The 23074-nt window shown below is 31.9% G+C and overlaps 1 protein-coding gene across 1 annotated transcript in view; it reads right to left on the bottom strand.

Moving 5' to 3' along the window:
• LOC123670148 (bestrophin-4-like) overlaps nt 1-23074 on the bottom strand; it is a 43551-nt gene that overhangs the window by 6958 nt on the left and 13519 nt on the right. The window contains exons 2-9 of the mRNA XM_045603657.1: nt 15556-15666; nt 15312-15483; nt 7893-8095; nt 7647-7815; nt 7174-7422; nt 6837-7097; nt 5070-5298; nt 3799-3943 (exon numbers count right to left, since the gene is read on the bottom strand). Coding sequence (XP_045459613.1) covers nt 3799-3943; nt 5070-5298; nt 6837-7097; nt 7174-7422; nt 7647-7815; nt 7893-8095; nt 15312-15483; nt 15556-15666 — 1539 coding nt within the window. The remainder of the gene's footprint in view (nt 1-3798; nt 3944-5069; nt 5299-6836; nt 7098-7173; nt 7423-7646; nt 7816-7892; nt 8096-15311; nt 15484-15555; nt 15667-23074) is intronic.

Genomic DNA, 23074 nt, shown 5'->3' with positions numbered 1-23074 from the left:
TGACTGAAATAAAAAAATAATTTGCGTTAAACATCTTAATAGTAATACATATCTTCATAACCACGAGGACGTAATCGCGGGCAGTTAGTGTATTATAAACAAAGTCCCCAAAAGTGTATGTGATCGATTCGCTCAAAATTTACTGAACGGATTTTCATGCGGTTTCACCATTGTAGAGAGGGCTCCACCATTGGCAAGAGGAAGGTTTACGGAACGGCTAGGCCGATTTTGATGAGAGTTTCACTGGAAGTTTGCCGGCAAAACTTTGTGACACACTTATTTCAACGCGGGCGAAGCCGCGGGCACAGCTAGTCTGATATAAATCTATGTAGGAGCTAATAAAATTGAAGTGTGTATTTGCAACTACAAAGTAACGTGTTTCTATTACTCATACCAAAACGTATTTTTAATTATTTGTGTGTCTGTGACAAGTAGGGTCCGAAGCAGTAAGAAGCAATATAAGACTTATATAACTGTAAACAAAGCCAGATGCAAAAGCCATTTTAATGAAAGTCAATGCGAACTTAGTTCCGTGGAAAAGCCAGTTGTCTCACGCTGTATTTGATATAGGTTAACAATTGATTTGCAAATGAAGCTCAATAATAACGTAGGTAGACGAAAAAATAGTCAAGTAAATACGCGGTATCAAAGATTACTCCAAAATTTGTAATCAAATCTCGATGAAATTTAAATGTGACCACATGATAAACACCGGTTTCCGATTAAATAAAAAATCATCAAAATCGGTATACCCAGTAAAGAGTTATGCGGATTTTCGAGAGTTTCCCTCGATTTCTCTGGGATCCCATCATCAGATCCTGATTTCCTTATCATGGTATCAAACTAGGGATATCTCCTTTCCAACAAAAAAAAAAGAATTATCAAAATCGGTTCATAAACGACGGAGTTATCCCCGAAAATACATAATACATATATATATATATACAGTCGAATTGAGTAATCTCCTCCTTTTTTGAAGTCGGTTAAAAACAAAACTTAAGATAAGAACACGCGATACATCCTTACCCTTTATCTATGAACATGACGAATACTATGGAAATAACTGAGGGAGAGCACAGATGGAAATTTTCTGCTCAAAATATGGAGCAGCCCGACTGTGGTAGTACCACGACCTTACATAAGATCACAGCTTAGTAATAAAGTTTTCAAGCAGTATTGTGTTCCTGTTGGTGAGTAGGGTGACCAGAGCTCCTGGGGGGGGGGTGTCGGCAGCGCGATTCGGAATGTAGATTCTGCAGAGAAGAATTGACAAGAAACTCCGCAGTATATATATATATATATATTTATATGTATTCGAACGAACGTCGGTCGAATTGAGTAACCTCCTCCTTTTTTGAAGTCGGTTAACAACAAGTACAGTAAGTGACGCCGTGTACTGTTTTATTCTTAGAACATTAGTGGTTAAATAAAAACTCGAGTGTCACCTACACAGATCACCCCCTGATCTGTGGTCAGCTATCACTTATGTTATATAATATATAACTATTAGCTGACCCCGCAAAAGTATGAAAAATAGATGTTAGCCGATTCTCAGACCTACCCGATATGCACACAAAATTTCTTAAAAATCGGTCCAACCGTTTCGGAAGAGTTTGACTATATAAACTGCGACACGAGAATTTTATATAATAGATATTTCTTTCTTTCTATGAAAATTTATATAAACTAAAACGTCAGAAATCGAAGTATATTCCAAAATATATTTATGATATAGTCTAAACAATCTTTAATTTGCACTAACCAAATATATTAAGAGGAAATATTTAATGATTTGTTTGTTCGTAATGAACATTCATAAACTAGTGGACCTATTTTGAAAATTCTTTCATCAGTAGAATGCTACGTTATCTCTGTGACATAGCCTATATTTTAGCAGGAGAAACGGAAGAGTCAAAGTTGTGTAATTCACACTGGTAAAGTCGCAGAAAGAAAGTATAGATACTTAGCACTAATACCTCAGCTTCGCATTAATTATGTAACGTAATACTAAGTGACTAGTTCACAGTATAATATTTTACTTCTCTTTTGATTTATATAGACACATATTTTCTCAATTTATTAAAAGTACTTATAACTGTTTCATGTCGACTGAATGTCGATCGTGTATAATAAGCGGAAGTAAGCAAATGAGTTCTAAATGGTAATCGGTGACAAATTATCATAATAATAAAATTCAAGGTGATGCGATTAAATCTGGCCACGTCATCGTGTTATATATTAAACAATAAAAGAAGATAAGATATGGATAAACGTGGAGGTTAGTTTTAAACTGAATGGAATGATATGTAACAGAAAAAAACGTACGAATTCAGCTGAAAATGTAGGTATATGATGAAGTGAAAAATAGAATAGTGTAGAAATATTAGGTAGGTACCGTAGGTACCAGTTTAAGTCATATCAATAGGTACTAGAGATCTGCTAACCTGTCTGGAAAGCCGACTACCCAGTCATAGTAGACTCAACAAGTCGGAAATTATCATCATTACATGGTCGTTTCCCGCTGTCTGTATGCTTAGATCTTTAATAGTATGCAACGGCTTTTGATGCGGTTTTCTTTAGTAAATAGAATGATTCCAGAGGAAGGTTTTTATTTATAAAACATGCATAATATAGTAGAGAAACACTGATATTTTTTGTTAGTAATTTTTGTAGTATAAAGTATATAAAGGAATCTAGAATATAATATAGGTAGGTATAACAATAACTAACAATCAAAATTTTCTTTTTCCTAGACTCAACTAGTATTACTAGAAAATTTTATATAAATGAATTATAATTAGAACTACAAAACTAAACACTAAGTTTTATATTTACAAAATCTCTTTGTTTTTTTCGTGTTGTGTACTTTAAACACAAAAAAAAATTGCTTGGGATCCCAGAAAAATCGAGGGAAACTCGAAAATCCGCATAACTTTTTACTGGGTGTACCGATTTTGATAATTTTTAATTTAATCGAAAGCTGATGTTTGTCATGTGGTCACATATAAATTTTATTGAGATATGATAACTACTTTTTGAGTAATCTTTGATAACGCGTAGTTACTTGACTATTTTCTCCTTTCTAACAAAGAAAGGATTATCAAAATCGGTACATCCAGTAGAAAGTTATGCGGTATAATACAACGTAGGTCGACGAAAAAAGCGTCAAGTAAAACGCATTATTAGATATAACTCGAAAAGTAGTTGTTAGATCTCAAATAAATTTAAATGGGACCAATTGACACACACCACCTTTCGATTAAAAAAAAAATTGTCGAAATCAGTCCACACGGGCAAAAGTTCTGATGTAACAGACATAAAAAAAAAATACAATCGAATTGAGAACCTACTCCTTTTTTGGAAGTCGGTTAAAAAGTTCCGGCGTACACGTAATATCAAATATGTCTATTAATATAAAAAAGTTTTTTTTTAAATTTCAAGACGCTACTTTTTACTATAATTATATAACTTAACTATTTGTACAATATTAAAAACTTTATTTTAAAACAATTACTGAAGACGACTATAAATATTCAATATTCAGTAAAGTTCTAGGTATATTGGTTCTGTACACTGAGTTCTACTCAAAATAATAAACTATTTTTTTATATGAAGCTGCAAATTCTCAAATACTGCTACTTTTTTATAAAACATAACATAACTTAAACTAGACCAGGCTATAGCTTAGGCTATAAAACATTTCAAATCTTAGAAACGGAAATGTAACTATTGACGTCAAACAGTAAAACCGCCAAGGTCGGTGTTACCAAAAAAAAATGTGTTATAAACATTAGTCACCTGTTATCGGGTCGTTTCCCCATACTGGTGATGGTGGCCTGTTCGTCGACCTCCTCAATTACCTCGTTAGCGATTTTCATACTACCTCCCGCAGTAGCCGGCTTGTTCAGTGTAGGGTTACTGGCCGATATCATGAAACGATTGCCTGTAAACGTAAAATTTAACTAATGATCGTTCACTGTTTACCGAATTGTTTACAAACTTATTTATATAAAATATGTTTGTAAACATATTATTAATATTGTCGCGTTTGATAAGAATTATCAGTGGCGATTTCAGTCAAAGGGTTATCTATATCTACGATAAAAAAGAAAAAAAAATGACAATACGACTCTATTTTAAAACAATTTTATGTGCTTGATTTTAACTAATAATCACTGATAGACTTAAACTCGAGCAAGATATGACAATTTAGCTGAAAGTTAATATTGAAATTGTATAGATTTGATTTTTCACCACTCGGTCGGCAAGCAAGCGTACTAATCTTCTAAAGTGCCGTGATTGATTACGGTAGCTTATGCCTGCAACACCAGAAGCATCGCAAGCGTGTTGCCGACCCAATCCCCAATCCCCAGGAGCTCTGTTCACCTTACTCACCACAGGAATAAAATACTGCTTAAAAGCAGTATTATTGAGCTGGGATCTTCTGTAAGGTTGAGGTACTTCCCCATACGGGCTCCAGCTTTTGAGCAGAATATTTCCTGCTGTACCCTACCTCAGTTGATTTATTTCAACTCAATCTCATATCGACACATTAATTTGATACGCCATTTTAATCCTTTTAACAAAACAATACATTGGAAGTAATTGTACTTCCAAGTAATTTAATGTGTTTATCAGTACTAGTCTGTTACAGAAGTTACACTTGACCGCATTCGATAATTTTCCTCTCCTACTAACCTGTATTAGAACACGCCACGTTTTGTGATTTTATTACTCTTTTAAGTTAATATTGCTAATAAGCTTAACATGTTAAAATAATGGTAAATTATTTTAGTGTAAATTAAGTATTGTTTTGATTATAGCTTATATTTTTTCACATCTAAATTATGATTATCATTTAATACATTTTTTAACAGACATCTAAATTACAATAACCATTCAATACTATTTTACGTGATTTTATTATAGTACTGGTTATCTTTGTGAACATGTCACAAATTTCACTTTCTAAAGTAAGAGAATCATTGACATCCTGATGATTGATTCTTACAATTTCAACAATAACTATAATTGCGTACTTGCGCTTAAGACCTTTCAAATATACCCACCACTATCAGTTTGTGTAGCAGTTGCAGATTGTTGTCTCTGATCATCTTTCGAGAACAATTTTTTCAACATAGACGTGACGGAATTGGTTCGAGTCATGGGCGTTTGTTGCAACGACGCCATCGAATTACTCGATCCCATAGAATTTCTGTCGTCTTTCTTCCCGCGTTTACTTCCCCTTGACACTATAAAATGTATGCCGGACTGCGCGTCATCGTTCATTTGTAATTGCTGTGCAAATAAAACAATGAATACGCATTAATTACACTAACAGATGAATTCATTCCGAGACGATGATGCCGCACAAGTTAATATGATTTATGACGCAATCTTAATGACTCGACGGTTGAACAGACTTAAAGAACCAGGAAAATTATTTAACCAACATAAATTTAATAAAATTAAAATGTTAACGCAATAATTAACTAATATTAACGCAAATATAAAGAGATGTCAAAAATAGAAATGAATCAAAAAAACCTTCTACGAATGGACGTAATTAAAGTAACTTTATACATATATTTACAGCGACACTCATTTACGCAAACATCTAAAACTAAACATAAAGAACAAACAGTTAGAATGTTAACTAAACATAAGAAACAAAAAGTTAGAATGCTATAAAATAAAATTAATTCATCGATTAGTTGCTACAGAAGTTTTGTTAGGAACGAAAAGCAAATAAATTGAAATGTATAGAGAGAACAGTATCATTACATTTTCAATGGAAGATATAACATGACAAGAACACATAAATGACGTAACATGAAGAACTCAAACTGATACACGCATAATTATCACTTCAAGTTTACACATAACAAGTTTGCGTAGTTAAACGCGTTTGCGTGGTAAATAAAATTTATATTGACAAAATGCTTGCTCAATATCAATATTTACTATCTTATTATTTATTATTACATTTTTGTCTTCGGTTTTCTTTTCATAAGTATGATTTAATAAATTTGCTCTAGTAATCTTATTGATTGTGTGAGCTTAGTCAAGTTCTTTTGTTAATAATAAGCAGTTTTCACATCATGTGCCAATTGCACAGGCCTTCATCGAGAACTAATTTTCATATTTTTGCCATATTTTATCCTTATACTTCTAAAACTGTTAACAATTATTATTAGTTTATATTATTCACGTAAAAAGGGCTGCCAAAAGTATTTTAAATTTTCCCTGTTCCTTATTATTTCACAATATTTTATTTATGACACTGTATTCACTTTATCTTATTGATATTATTTATGATATCGATTAACATATTAGATTTGGTAGATATTTTGTGTTATTTTTCGCTGAAGTACATTTCATATTGCACTTAAGTTAATTTCACAAGGGAAGTTTCTAGTTTAATTCCTTTCTATTATACAAAATAATTTTAGAATTATTTACCTCAAACCATGAAAAAATTAATCCGCAACCGCAGAAAACCCATTCACCTTGTAACTGTAACTGGAAGCTTCAAGGGAAAACATTATATTGGCAACCCTCAACACCAACACACTGCAAAGCTCCATATAACGCCAAGTATAAAAACCAAACTAATGAAACGAAAACCAAGTTCAATGAATAATAATAAAAAAAATTAGTATTAACTTTTATTAATTCGTTCGTATGCTTATAAAGTTGTTCCCATTCAGTTAGTATTCACTTGTAATTATTGACAAAATGTTTGTTTTTGAAGTTGTTCCCATTTATTCGTTCGATTTTTATATCTGGCTTAGGACCTGAGCATGCAGCATGCTTATAAATGGGGGGAATCTAACCTCGGGCGGGGCGAACTTGTAACTCACGGTGTTGGAAGGTATCATTTCGTCGATTTTCACGCTGGAGGGTGCTACGGTGACCATGCTTCTCTGTCGAGGTGGCACGGCAACGCGAGCTGTCGAAGGTTCTGGATGCTCCTCCCTTTGATTCTCCGTCGCTATTGTATACGGCAACTCAGACGGGAATACTTCATCCCAGTACTGATCCTTGATCAGTTCTGGATGCTCGTGGTGCATTTCGTCGACAATCATATAAGATACCTAAAATTTCGTGTTAATTTTTGTAATTGTTAGGAAATAGGTTTCTACCCTCATTTTTAACACCGCATTATCTCACCATTAAATCTCTGTCTATCAGCCAGTTAACTTCGAAGTCGTCGTCGTCTTCGCCGAACGGATTTATGAGAGACTCGGCTACTTTCAACCAACCCATATAGAAGAAGAACTCTAGCGTTGTGAATATTGGAAAATATAGATCTATATTACTTATATAGACTGATGAGCTATGTGATTGCAGCTTATTATCAACCCATTGACTACCGAGTGCAGACGTTATGAAATATGAATAAACGGCAATGGTAACTACCTGAAAAAAAATCATGCTATAACGTATGCATTCCCATCAAAAACCTATACCACTCTCAACATTTAGGTTCATAATGTTTAATGGTGTACACGGAAAACGTAAAAAAGTTTTACGACTCCGAAGCACGCAAAAGTGTGGTTTGATTTACGAAACTATTAATGTCATCATTCTTTTTTTTTTTCTCACCGAAGCGAAATGATTGGACAAATGTGACTATTCCGAACCTGTGTATATACTAAAGGAACACTGATAGTGTCGTAGCTAAGCAAGAGTCCTGCTTGCCCTCTGAATTTGTTTAATTCGTCAATCAATGTTTTTACGGCGAAGTCATCTCTTATTCTGCCCTCCTTGCGGGCTCTCGTCACTATACTTGTAGCCCACACTATGGGTAACCTAAAAAAAATAATATTTGATTTTCCAATCAAAAAAATATTCTTGAGAATTTTGGATTATTCGTGTGGTATACATACCAATGTTTTGATGGCTTTGGAAACTTATTATTTAAATTTTCTAAAATTAACTTTTCATTTTCAAGAAGAAGACCTGCTTCTACTAAATTGTTAAGGGTCGGAAATCGCTTTTTAACACGAGGAGATATGTTTATTAACACCATGGTAAGGCAGACGCATACATAGCGCATTATAGTTCGGCGCATCAGCCTCCCTCGTTCGTCCTGTAATTAAAACGATTTTTATTTGATTCGATTTCTTGTAAATATCTGCACTAAATAAAACCACTTCTGTTTGTGTGTTTTAAATATTGTCATTATCTCTTGTATAAAGCCTACCTAATAAAAAGCAATATGTGGTGCATTACTATAAGAAGGAATAAAATATAGACAGGTAGCTATAAAATATGCTAATATTCTGTTCCTTATTTATGGTAGTAGTATGGTATGGTAGAGATAGATCGATAATAGACACTAAGCCACGTCGAGGGCACTATAAAATAAAATATATCTAGGTTATGCATAGGTTTACGATTACATAGGGTTTACACATCACACTGCTTGCTTACTAGTCTGTTAAGTACTACAAGATTTTAAGAAGAAAACTTGTTCTATATAGTATTATCGAAGGATATGGTAAATTAAAGTTTCAATGATATCTACCAACTGCGAACATTTTCAGTTAAAATAAATTTATACTTCCCACATGGAAATTAACACTTTTTGATCATCGTTAAAAATACTTTTTATATGTAAATTTAACCCGAGTGTATCTGATAAAGCTTCATTGAAATTCAACAGTATTTATAGACAACTGCTACGTAACTCCAATTAGAAAAACACATGTCTAACATTCAGTTATATTTGGAAATCTGTTCATTATTCTTGCTAATATTATAAATGCGACAGTAACTCTGTCTGTCTGTCTGCCAAACGCCCAAAACTACTGAACCGATTTAAATGGGTACACAGATAGTCTAGAGCCTGAGAATGGGCATAGGCTACTTTTTAATACGAAAAAAGGGGTGTAAGGGATTGAAAGGTGGGGATGAAAAGTTATATGGAAGTATCATTATCTTTAGAGCAAGAAGCTTGAAACTTATTTTTTAGGCTGTTGATTCGATATATAAATAAATATGACATTCAAAGTTTGTAAAACTTTTACCCTCAAGTGTGTAAAATAACAATAGGGAATAGAGGATGAAAGTTTGTATGGAAATATTTAAGGTTTATGTGAATGTTTTATAAGTTTACGACAAGAGACCAAATATTGGAACTATTCTGATGACAACAATAAACAAAAGGATATAGCCAAAAAATGCTGAACAAAGTCACTATTCCACGCGGACGACGTCGCGGGCACAGCTAGTAACAATATAAAGATAAGAAAACCCTCGATCATAATATGCAAAATATCGCTGATAACTCCAATAATTGGTTTTGCTAGCAAATGTAAAGTAGGCGAAAAAATTAACAAACGCACTAGTTGTCACTACGATTTTCGAGGGCTCCCCTCGGTTTCTCTGGGATTCCATCATCAGATTCTCGTTTTCGTTATCATGGTACCACCCTTGGGATATCTCCTTTCCAATAAAAAAAAATAATTATCAAAATTGGTACATATACGGTGCTGTGTGGCTACGGCACTAAAGAATTTAGCCACCCCCTCTCTTCCCGTGGGTGTCGTAAGAGGCGACTAAGGGATAACAAGGTTCCACAACTACCTTGGAACTTAAGAAGCCGACCGATGGCGGGATAACCATCCAAATGCCGGCTTTTAAATACACAGGCCGAAGACGGGCAGCAGCTTCTTCGGTGCGACAAAGCCAGTACTGCGGTCACCAACCCGCCTGCCCAGCGTGGTGACTATGGGCAAAACACATGAGTTCACGTTATTTTTGGCGTAAACTTGTGGAGGCCTATGTCCAGCAGTGGACTGTATAGGCTGTGATGATGATGATGATGATGTACATAAACGACGAAGCTATCCCCGAACATACATAAAAATATATACATATATACGGTCGAATTGAGTTACCTCCTCCTTTTTTGAAGTGAATGATAATCTGACGCTATCTGTTGATAATGAGTCAGAAATAAATGTGAACAGATGCATCTGGGTTCAACGATATCTGCATATCGCATGCAGTGAATTGCATAACGTATACATATCTGATATGAATCTATGTAGGAGTTAATAAAATTTAAGTGTGTATTTGCAACTACAAAGTAACGTGTTTCTATTAAACTTATGACACCATATACGTACTTACTATTACCATATACGTATTACTTATACCAAAACGTATTTTTAATTATTTGTGTGTCTGTGACAAGTAGGGTCCGAAGCAGTAAGAAGCAATATAAGACTTATATAACTGTAAACAAAGCCAGATGCAAAAGCCATTTTTATGAAAGTCTATGCGAACTTAGTTCCGTGAAAAAGCCAGTTGTCTCACGCTGTATTTGATATAGGTTAACAATTGATTTGCAAATGAAGCTCAATAATAACGTAGGTAGACGAAAAAATAGTCAAGGAAATACGCATTATCAAAGATTACTCCAAAAGTTGTGATCAAATCTCGATGAAATTTAAATGTGACCACATGATAAACATCGGCTTTCGATTAAATAAAAAATCATCAAAATTGGTACACCCGGTAAAAAGTTATGCGGATTTTCGAGAGTTTCCCTCGATTTCTCTGGGATCCCATCATCAGATCCTGGTGTCCTTATCATGGTACCAAACTAGGGATATCTCCTTTCCAATAAAAAAATAATTATCAAAATCGGTACATAAACGACGAAGCTATCCCCGAAAATACATAAAATATATATACATATATACGGTCGAATTGAGTTACCTCCTCCTTTTTTGAAGTCGGTTAAAAATAAATTCAATAACTTTGATTCAACTATTAACAAACATGATTTACGGTATGAAAACATATTAACAGAAACAAAAGAATAACGTAGAGTCATTAAAATTTAATTTAATTTTACACGATTTTGACTTTCTCTATACTGACATTCTTTGATTCTTTTTATGTTTGCATTGCTATTAACAAAACAATTGGAATATGTCATGAAAATTGGAATTGAACTGCCTTCTAATATCTCATTGATTGGTAAAGGACTCGTATCATAATGTATATATATATCAGTTCTCAGATCAGGTGGACATATTCTGTTGTACTCTGAATGAATTCACAAGAGCTGCTTTATTTATTATATGTTACGGTTAGTGGTTATTTTGGTTGCAATATTTTAGCATTATATGTCCTATCGCATTAGGTAATAAACCTGTAATGTAAATAATTGTAAAAAAGACTTAAAGACTAATCTGCCATGTTGTTATGCTACAGGTTTAATGTGAAAGATGATGATGATCATGATGATGATAATATTGATAAAAAATTATTGAATTGTATATCAAAGACAGACAGACACTTCAGTTTTATTTATATGTAGGGATACATTTTACAATGAAACTATTACGACATTTCTTAGAAAGTGTAGCATGCCAACGTACCTTTTCATGAAGACGACTTTATTTTTAAACACAAAACATAGATAATGAATACTATACAAGCATCAGTAATAAGCAATACTCGTCGTTTAGAGTAAAGATGTAACAATTTTACAATGTGCCAATAAACAAATTTAAATGTTATATCAGAAAGTGTTGATGAGCCAATAATAATAATATACTTATTTATGATTAAATAATAATGTTTATTATATGATTATAATACATCGCAAGATTATTCAAATTACAAAGATGTGATAGTGGCTTAGTAACGCTAACTTTTTGGCATGACATAAACTGAATTTTTAGGATAAAAATTATCCAGCAAATAAGTTACAAATAGAGAACTGATGAAACAGGCCTTAGATTAATAGATAGACACTTATTGTTGGACTTTCTCCGGCCTTCGGCAGAACTGAAACTATAACTAACACTGGTTCGTGACTTGTCTTCGTTAGAATTAATGTTATCTAGACAGAAAAAAGTGATAGTGTTTAATGTCACCTTAGCAACTTTTTACTAGTGTTTTGTATATTTATTTATTTTCATTTTATTTGATTTTAATAATTTTCTTTGAAGTTCTTTCTTCAAATACTTTAAAGTACTTATTTTTTTTGAATCATCATGCGAATGGGGTAAAATTGTGCCAACTTATATGGTTGGTTTCAGTTTTAGGTGCCGATATTGTTGCGTACTGAAATCTATGCATTTGGAATCAATAAAACTTTATATTATAACCAAAACTACTAATACTAAACTTATAATTACACACACACACACACACACACACACTCATATATATATATTATATATATATATACTGCGGAGTTTCTTGTCAATTCTTCTCTGCAGAATCTACATTCCGAATCGCGCTGCCGGCACCCCCCCCCCCAGGAGTTTTGGTCACCCTACTCACCAACAGGAACACAATACTGCTTGAAAACTTTATTACTAAGCTGTGATCTTCTGTAAGGTCGTGGTACTACCACAGTCGGGCTGCTCCATATTTTGAGCAGAAAATTTCCTTCTGTGCCCTCCCTCAGTTATTTCCATAGTATTCGTCATGTTCATAGATAAAGGGTAAGGATGTATCGCGTGTTCTTATCTTAACGTCATCGTAATCAGCTTAGTTGTAAACAGTTAACACAAATCTAGGTGTGAATTTGTGTCAATCTGATACATATATCCTAACAAGGTAAAGTAAGACAACCTTGTTGCTGTTTAAGGTAAAATACATAAAGTTGTTAAAACTTTTCGCCATTGAATTTTTTTTATAGTTTTAACTTTCACTAATGTTTTACGTGCGTAATTAAAGAAATTTAAATGAAAACCATTGATTTGAAAACCATTAAGCAGATAATATATATAAGTTTCTTAGAATGTTTTAATTTAAAAAGGTAGTCAGCGTTTTTTAAATTAATGTTATGTTAGTTATTATGTTAGTTATTTGTGGTTTTAGAAAAACTATTTTCAGACTTTCAGTGCAAGCTAATATTTGAAGTCTGAAGGAAATAGGAATAATAAATTAGGGACCATCCACGTGACACGTTTGTGTCAAAGAAATGTGACATTATGTGACAAGGAGTGGTGAGTGATCCAAAACTTTTAAATTATCACATTTCAAAATATATCTTATTGTTAGTTAAATGGAAATAAAAATAATGTCGAACTGATAGTTTCATATAATTAAGTTATAGGTGTAAATTTCCAAAACATGTGACATCACCAGTGGCGTAGCGTAGTGGGGAGGTGGCAGGGGCGGGTATGGGGAAGTACGCGATTCTTTGAAAAAGTTTGACAATTTAAAGAAAATTTTATTAATCGTCAGTGGTCCATTTCACATCGTCTCGTATTTTAATTATGTTTCCAAATTGTGATTTATGTGCAAATAAGTACGGGTAAGTTAAGATCAAGAGCCGTCGAATGATCTAAGCTCAAAAGTTGACCGTTTATCGGCATAATTTCGTTACAAAAAAACTTTAAGCCATCTAACTTCAAAATTAGACCGTTTATCGACATAATTTTGTTACAAAAAAAAAAACACTTACCTATCTAACTTCAAAACGACGTCCCTTAATCTAGAGACTAATCTAAATAATTCAACAACTATGTGAAAAATTCAATTTTTACTTAAATTTTTTAAAAAGTTTAGTTGTTAGTAGTAACTTTTTTTAAAAGTAATTTTTTTTTAGTATTAAATAACAATGTAAAATTTTTCATAAATTATGTTGTAATGTAGACTGTGTAATGAGAACTTGATCGAAAAAAACCTCGATGAAAAAAAATTGACGATTTTTCAAAAAGTTAAACCATTGCTTCCCGCTGTCTGTCTGTCTGTATGCTTAGATCTTTAAAACTACGCAACGGATTTTGACGCGTTTTACTTTAGTAAATAGAGTGATTCTAGAGGAAGATTTATATGTATAATGCATGCATAATATAGTAGAGGAACACTGATAGTTTTAGAGGTGAATTCTAATGTGATGTCGTAAATAAACACATTTTTTGCGCATACATTGCAAATATTTATTTTATATTTAGTATTAGCATTGCACCCGTGCAAAGCAAAATAATGATGACTGTTTTTGCCAAAAAGTTCTCTATAATAATGTATGTAATGTATAGTAGACATTAAATTGAAATACCTAAATAAGCGCAAAGCAGCAGGCGGCAAAATTTTCTTCCGCCCCGGGCGGCCGACAACCACGCTACGCCACTGGACATCACACTAGGCAGGGGGCGGTCTTATAAATGTGACATCTGTGACAAGGACGGGGAAGGGTCCTAAAATCGTGAAATTCGTGTGAAGTAATTGATGGATGGCCCCTTGTGACAAAACCGTTAATTAAAGTATATTATATGAAAATATAAAAGTATATCAAGCATCAAATATCATAATAATCTAAATTATCTTATAACAGCGATATAGGTAGATTTAGGTACATTATCAATTTCATACTTTTAGCTAATCTTTACTTTTAAATTAGTTTTCGCCAGTCTCAAGTCTTATATCTTATCTCTCGAAAGAGGAAATAAAGATAATTTTATACAAAAAAAAATCTTTTGAACTTGTAATAGTTTCTATCAATGTCGCATATTAATTTAAACGATATATCTCCATACACTTAAAAAGTATTTAAAGTAATTTAAATAAAACACACACGGACATTATTATAATAATTATAAAAATAAAAATAAAAATATTCAATATAACTACTTTCTCACCACCACCACGCCATCGCCATGCCATGAATGTATGTCAGCGAGTCAATTACAAAATAATTAAATTACATAAAATAGTAAAATATCGTATTGACTTTGTTTATTTATTCGTTTAAAACCAAGTTCTAAAAAAAACTTATGTTCTTCTAAATAATAATTGACGGCAAGGGTAGTGTCCTAGTGGTATACTATACTAAAAATATGTCTATTAAATTATAAAACTATACAATTTGTAAAATTTTATGCATGTTACACGATAATTATGTCGTTAATTGTTCAACGAATACGACTCCTATGACTTGGAGCAAGATTTTTATAGCCTTCTTAAATAAATAGGCTTTCTACTGTGAAAAGAAGCTTTATGGCCAGTTTCAATACTCTATCTATCTCTAAATTTGCTTACTAGAGATAGAATTTTGACGTTAACTCCATATAAATTGTGTCAAAAATCTATCGCTAGTAAGCAAATTTAGAGATAGATAGAGTATTGAAACTGGCCATTAATTGATAAACACATCTAAGGAAACAAACAAGCTTCTTATGTTTGTAAATTTTCAATGGTTGACGATTGAAAGGCCTGTCATATATGTGTGCTTTGTGTATATGTATATATGTGCGGAGCTTTATCATCCTAACATTCGATTACGGTAAAATACCTGGTTTTATATGTTAGTTTTAAAAAAAAATTACCTGTCCGTGAATGGATGCGGAAACAAACACTGCGATCGAGTCTGGCCATGGTATAGTTGTGTATTGATTCCACCAACGATTCATCACTACGGTTACATAAAAACCGAGCACGAAAGACAATGGAATGACGTTGCCATGAAAACTGCAATAATTCACCACTCCCTCAAATGTCCTGCGAAGATATTAAATCTATTTTACACATATTTAACGTTTTAGTTTATACGTAGAATGAGAAAAAAATTACCTTTTAGATTCTTCATTTAAAAGCAATCGATAAATTAAGTTTAGTATATAGTACGATAGTAAAAATACTAATAAATCCAGCCATACTAATTTGTATATACTTCCGCGCCATCTGAAAGCAATAAAACACGTATTTAATTACATAGTAAATTTTATTGTATTGAATGTTATATTTTATTGTTTGAAATTTAAAAAGTGTCTTGTTTGAAATATTTGGAAATGAATGGAATGAAATAATTACTATTTTAAAAGAAATTAACTTGTATTATCTTAACGAGCATCATACCGTCATCGTCATAGTCCGAAACACACGCTGACTCAGACACAGCTGACATATTATTTACGTTACGTCAATTAAATACACCAGTTGAAATTTTTAAAAACTTTTTATTTATGAAACTATCTTTATTTTCTTAATACAAAATATATGTATTAAAATATACAAACGTCTTCGGAACAGATGCGCTTTGTCAGCTTTGTATATTATTAGATTTCTTTGTGGGAACTCTATTCTTTATAGCCTCGAGTCCTCCACGCAATTATATTTAAATTTATTAATAATAACAGTTTTTCCAACTGACTGAGAAGCAACATAATGGTTCATTGTTAATAATTAATTATGAGTTATTCACAAAAAAGTATTGTGTTAATTTATTCAGTTATACGTAATACATTATAATTTTAATCTCAACTTTCAAACTATTTTAATTAATTCTACATTATTCTTAACATTAAATTGTCATTATATGTTTTTATCAATTTATTCAATAATAATTATAATAACGTAAATACGAGGAAAATATCAATTGAATGCGTGCCTGTATCCTACAAAGATCTATTATTAGTATACAATTTTAATTAAAACTTATTAATATTTATTGATTATAAGGGCTTGTTTCACCAGTTGAGTATAAATGTTATCCTGCAATTAAGTTACGATTAGACTTTAACAGAAAGAGCAGGTAGAATAAGCATTAGGACCTGTATCGCCTCAATTGATAAACTACAAGTTTTAGAATGTTTACGCGAATTTAACTCACTATAATGAAATAACTTTTGCAGATTATATCGTAGGTCAGCCCTCCCGTGACCATGGTTGCTGTAAAGTATCCGAAACGTCGGGGGTAACACCGCGATAAAATCTGTAAAAGTTGTTTTATTATTGCAAGTTTTAGGTTCATATTTGCGAATAATGATAAACCCAGTGAAATTCGAGAGTGAAAAATACATCAAAAAACTTTTATCTGTTGGATATCGTCATCCGTCAAATAGCGTTATCCATAACTGGTGAAACAAGCTCTAAATGTGTTATATTTTATCATCGTTTATGTTTCTGTTAAGCTCCTATGAAACATTCTGTGATACCTTATCGCAAACTACTAAATATGGAGTTTTTTTAGGAAAATAATAATTTCAGAAACCGTCCGATAGATGCTGTAATTAGCGCACTCAATCACACATAAACAATATCTATTTTAAAATATTTTCGTTCGATAAAAAATAACCATTTTATCAAGGTTTAAAGTAGATTAAACAAATAGTTTTAGTAATTTAACGTTATGATTATTATAATTACCTTATCAATATTTGAGAATTAAATAGTAAAGGTTTTGTTTACAAGTTTAAGGTCCTGTTTCACCAGTTGTGGATAACGCTAATTGACAGATTACGAAAAAATAAACTTTAGACAGCGGGAGGTAGAGTAGGCCAGTAGGACCTATTTCTCTTCAATTAATAAACTACAACTTTAAGATTAATACATGCGAATATAAATATCCCATAAATGTCGTAGAATTCGATGGAAAAAAGAATAATTAATCAAAAACTTTTTACTGTCGGATACTGTCATCCGTCAATTAGCGTTATCCACAACTAGGGAAACATTCTAATACAATAGTAGTACAAATTTACGTGAAATTTACTAACTAAACCCTTACTGACAATAAGACGATGCTTATTTGTAAGGGAGTTCATCTGTCTTTGGACTCTATTATTACATTTGAAATAGCTTGACATTGGAATTTTCAGGTATGCATATATTTATGCATTAAAATGGCAGCTAGAATACAAATAAAATAAATATAAAAATACCCGTATAAGAAACGTTTTTTTGACGTTTTAAAAAAGATTTAAAACACGAAATTTTTATTTATTTTTTCTTTATTATTGTTTCTTATTATTGTATTATTTGACTAAACAGTTATTCTAAGATTTATCTGTATAATACTTTATTGCACTTCAAAATAACAAAAAAATGTGTTAAAGCGTTCATATACTGGTATTAATTTGATGAGCATGCAACTATTAAGTATTTGGGAAGATTTACTAGTGCGATTTACATGTTCAATTGTCAATTTTAATTACATATCAAAATATTATATATGAGAATATAGCCAACCCCTCTCTTCCCGTGGGTGTCGTAAGAGGCGACTAAAGGATAACACAGTTCCACTACCATCTTGAAACTTAAAAAGCCGACCGATGGCGGGAGAACCATCCAACTGCTAGCTCTGAAATACACAGGCCGAAGACGGGCAGCAGCGTCTTCGGTGCGACAAAGCCAGCCCTGCGGTCATCAACCCGCCTGCCCAGCGTGGTGACTATGGGCAAAGCACATGAGTCCACGCCATTTTTGGCGCGAGCTTGTGGAGGCCTATGTCCAGCAATGGACTGAGATAGGCTGAAATGATGATGATGATGATGATGATGATGATGACGATAATGATGACGATGATGATGACGATGATGATGACGATGATGATGACGATGATGATGATGATGACGATGATGATGACGATGATGATGATGATGATGATGATGATGATGATTAAAATATTAAGAACATTCTTAAATTCATTTAAAAGTTAGTGCGCGTAGTTTCAAGTAAACATAATAAAGTTTATAGAATTCAATAACTTTTAGTCTTATCATCGTAGGTAAATCTTAATGATGGCGCAATTGTTGTAATATCCTCCTAATTGAATATAATATTTTATCCTACTAATTATTATATTTAATTACAATTAAGAAAAATCATGTTTGTGAGGCTAGAAGATGATATTTTTACCTGACTTAAATTACTAACAAATTAATTACGTAACGTTATGTTTTATATGTCTTTCTATGTCTTTCTACGAAGATGTTCAATATTTTTATATATTTATAAGTATTAAGAATATAGATAACATAATACTGTTTGTTTATTAGGCCAATACATAGATTGCAAAAGGGACTAGAATATTTTTTATCGATCGTTGCTCTACAAATCTAATATTAGTAGATGTAATTTGTATAATATTATAGTAATAAAAACAAAATAAAATAATTCAATATATGCAAACCCAGTAAAAATATTTTCATAATACATTAAATTACAAGTAACTCCTTTTTTTTTAACGGTTTTATTTAGCTCACCCCGTTTGTTTTATTTTTTTTTATTATTTATTCTTGGGTCAAATTTAGTAATTCAAATTTCACCCTCTTCCTGTCAACCGATTAATCTGAAATTTTGTATACACTTTGGATTTTGGTGACAATACAATTATGCTTATTCATTATCATTATAAATTCAAGATGGCCGCCGCTACAAAATGGCGGATAATTTATGTTTTATTAATCCCATCAATATGGGTATCAAATGGAAGGGCTCAACAAGCAGAATACAATATACTATAAAAAATTGAAATCCAAGATGGCGGCCGCTACAAAATGGCGGATAACGTAGGTTTTATCAATCACATCAATATGGGTATCAAATGAAAGGGCTCAACAAGCAGAATACAATATACTATAAAAAATTGAAATACAAGATGGCGGCCGCTACAAAATGGCGGATAACGTAGGTTTTATCGATCCCATCAATATGGGTATCAAATGAAAGTGCTCAACCAGTATAATCAATGTACTATATAAAATTAAAATCCAAGATGGCGGCCTCTACAAAATGGCGGATAACTTAGGTTTTATCAATCCCAAGACAATTGACGTGCCCCACGGTTTTATTTTAGTCTAGTCTATGCATATGTTTATAATTCCCACGACTGTATCTATTTTATTATTTTTTGGTTTTTAGTACATTTATCTTAAACATTGCAATGTATGTTTAACATAAAACCGTTTTACTTAAAAAGTTTTTTTACCTATTTTTTTTGTTTTTGAAGGTATCAAATATTTTCTGGATTTCTTACAAATAACTTTAACTTATCTCTTTAAGTCACCTCGTGACCCTGTTTCTATTATATCAAAGCAGAACTTAAGTTTTTTATAAACATTTACGTTCTCGAAAAGCCTTCAAACAATAAGGCGAATCACGGATAGGATATTACGTCACCGCTATATACGCTCTATAATAGCGAGTTGTAGCTTGAGGTATCGAATAAATTAATAATTTTCTTATTAATAGTTGTAGTTTTGTCTATACTATTGTAAAATTACTAGTACCATTGTTTATCACATACTTGTATATCACAAAGACGACTATTACGGACAAATTTCACCCAAAAATGTTACACATAGACCATTTTTATTACTTCAAGTTAATAGTAATAAAAGTACAAAGAACTTATAATAAGTAAAACAAACATCAGGTACGCTAAAAGTATATTTCTCAGATCTCTTCTAATTGAGAACGTTTACGTAAACGTTCAGTTACCATCTGGTTTTACGAAAGCGTCTAGAGTGCTCCTTATAGTACTGAATAAGTTTTCCGTATCGATCAAGCTAATAACGTCTCGATGTCGCCAACTTTCTTTATATTTTAAAGGAATGGCGCCAACGTCTCTCAGACAGGTCACGAACTTTAATAACTATGTTAGTACTCCCCATAACTCTCACCTTTCACATATTGTTTCACACATGTTTCTATTTCCGTCAAAAGAAAAGATAATTGCTTAAAAAATCGTCTTAAAAACGCGATAGAAAGACTTTGGAAACGTGATAAGATAAAGTAAGCCTTTCAGTGTATATCTTGAGTGATATTCTTTGTCACCACAATAAAAGTAAATAGATCTCTTAATCATATCTAACAAATCACTGGAAGCTAATAAGTGAAAATGTAGTTCGTTGCCTGACTCATTTACTGTGAATTGAAATTAAATAGCATGTTACAAAAACATTTTGTACTCATTGAGATAAATCGATAAAGATTGAAATTTGTATTAAAAAATCTTTACTGCATAAAATATTTCCTTATAAGAATATATTATTTAAAAAAAACATATTCGAGATCTAGACAAAATAAAGCAAAATGGGGATCTCCACATGGGATCTCCCATTACTCACAACTGTGGTTTTATAAAGTATATATCGATTCAAGTCTTGATTCCAACTATACGTTTTAATTAAAATATACGTTCAACCGTCTAGACACAAAAACTAAGTAATACGCACGTTTCTTGGAAATTAATTTACACTAGACTATTATTTTTGCTCACTTGCACTTTACTATTAATAGTAACTAACATGATGTGAAACGCATCTATCTGTTGGTTAATGTGATCAAAATGATGATGAATGATATGAACTACAGTTTTGTTCTATTTTTTTTAAACTTCTCCTTATTTATATGAGTTATACAATATTTATCTGAATTATTATTCATCAATATTATTTGCTTCCTAAATATGGAAATAGAGGACCGCTGGGTTTTACACTGTATTTAATGTTACTGTTCAGTTTACATGCGTCAAAGAGTGATGGTTTATAGCCTTTTTTTCATAATAGCCCTTTTAAACTAAATTCAAATATTAAAATCAGACTCTTAAATCCATGAAAGAGTGTATTCAATAAATTATAAAGAAAATAAATAAGTTTTGTCACATTAGTATAGATTCAAAAATTATAATAAGAACTATTCTAGGAAAAGACATTTCCTGGTAATCATTATTCAACTTGTATAGGATGACACAATGTGGACTGATGAAGTAAATAGCTACCTACGTGTCGGTATGGTAACGTAATATTACGGTTGCGTTTATTAAATACTATACATAATATGTCGACTGAATACACGTAATCATAACGATACAAAACAAATACGAATAAAATTAGATGACACACTTTTTAACTACAAATACTTATTAATTATAATATAATAGATAAACGTATATATTTTCTCTCTAATTATTTTCTTTTGGAAAATGCTACTGATACAATATATGGTACATAATTATAATAGACTATTTTGTAGCCATCATTATTAGAATAATATATATTAATAATGATGATCGTTACAAAATAGTCCATATACCTATATAAATAAATATAAAAGAGAAACACCGAGCCACGTGTTGAAGAGCACTTTTGGAGTCAGTTAAAATGACAAATTTGTTACAATTTATTAATTTAATATAGGATAGTGCCCTAGAAATAGCAATAAACTCTAGATGAGTAACAGACATACTGTCACAAATTTCAAACTTAAAGTCTTTATTGATTTGTGGATCAAAGAATGCGCCACCACTATTTGACATCATATCTTTTGACCCGTCTGTGAAAACTTTATAATGATTACAATATTTATTTTCTAAAAATGAAGAACAATTACGTTGCAGAGTTCGTATGTTCTTTTGGGTTGAGATATGCTATCTATTTCACATCTAAATAGACTTTTGGAGTTATACCTACTAATCCAATAATCTAATGAATACATTCCCAAACATTCCCTTCGATCCATAGCTAAATTTTTAAATTTCGAGTGTATATCTACGATTACTGGGGCTTTTTTACGTCTCTAATAACTATGTGACATAAGAGTTATTATTATACATGGAAATAGATTTTAACCAGAATTTACCGGCAAGGAAAACTCTTCGAGTATGTAGGGGCTGTATACAAAGTTCACTCTCCATCACGTGAATGGGAGTACTCTTAATAAAGCCACCGTAAGTACCGTATTACACGTAAGGATTCATTTTGAATCTTATCTAAACTAAACAATTTTGATTTACAAGCATTACCGTATAAAAAACAACCATAGTCTAATCTGCTTCTTAAAATTGAAAGATATAATCGTCTTAAATGTTTAGGATGAACGCCCCAACCTGAACCGGACAGTACTTTAAGTAAATTCAAAATCTTATGCGGCTTTTGATATAAATCATTTATATGTTTGGTCCATTTCAAAGACTGATCTAACCACATAAGTAAGCAACAATTTATATTCTACTGTTAATATTTATGAGTGTAAATAAAATATTAATAAAATATAATAAATGCCTAATGAGATACATTGATTCCATGGGTCGATATGTGATTTTGATGGATAGGTCGATTTCCAGTTTACTCTACTTCATCACCTTCGAAAATGGTTATTGTAATTTACCCCCTACAACTTAAAATCGATCTGAACAAACGAATCGAAATAAAAATATTACTTTCAAGTTTTAAAATAGTGCAATGAACCCGAACTTAATAATCGGTTTGTACGGCAATTGAAAGTGCATTGATTAATAATTACTGTCCCTTGCCTGGCAACCGTCAAGGAAAACATTTTTTTTCGCCTGAAGACACGTCGAAAACTT

Source organism: Melitaea cinxia, chromosome 4, assembly GCF_905220565.1.
Source record: "Melitaea cinxia chromosome 4, ilMelCinx1.1, whole genome shotgun sequence".
Lineage (NCBI taxonomy): Eukaryota > Metazoa > Arthropoda > Insecta > Lepidoptera > Nymphalidae > Melitaea > Melitaea cinxia.
This window is presented reverse-complemented; position numbering and strand designations above follow the sequence as displayed.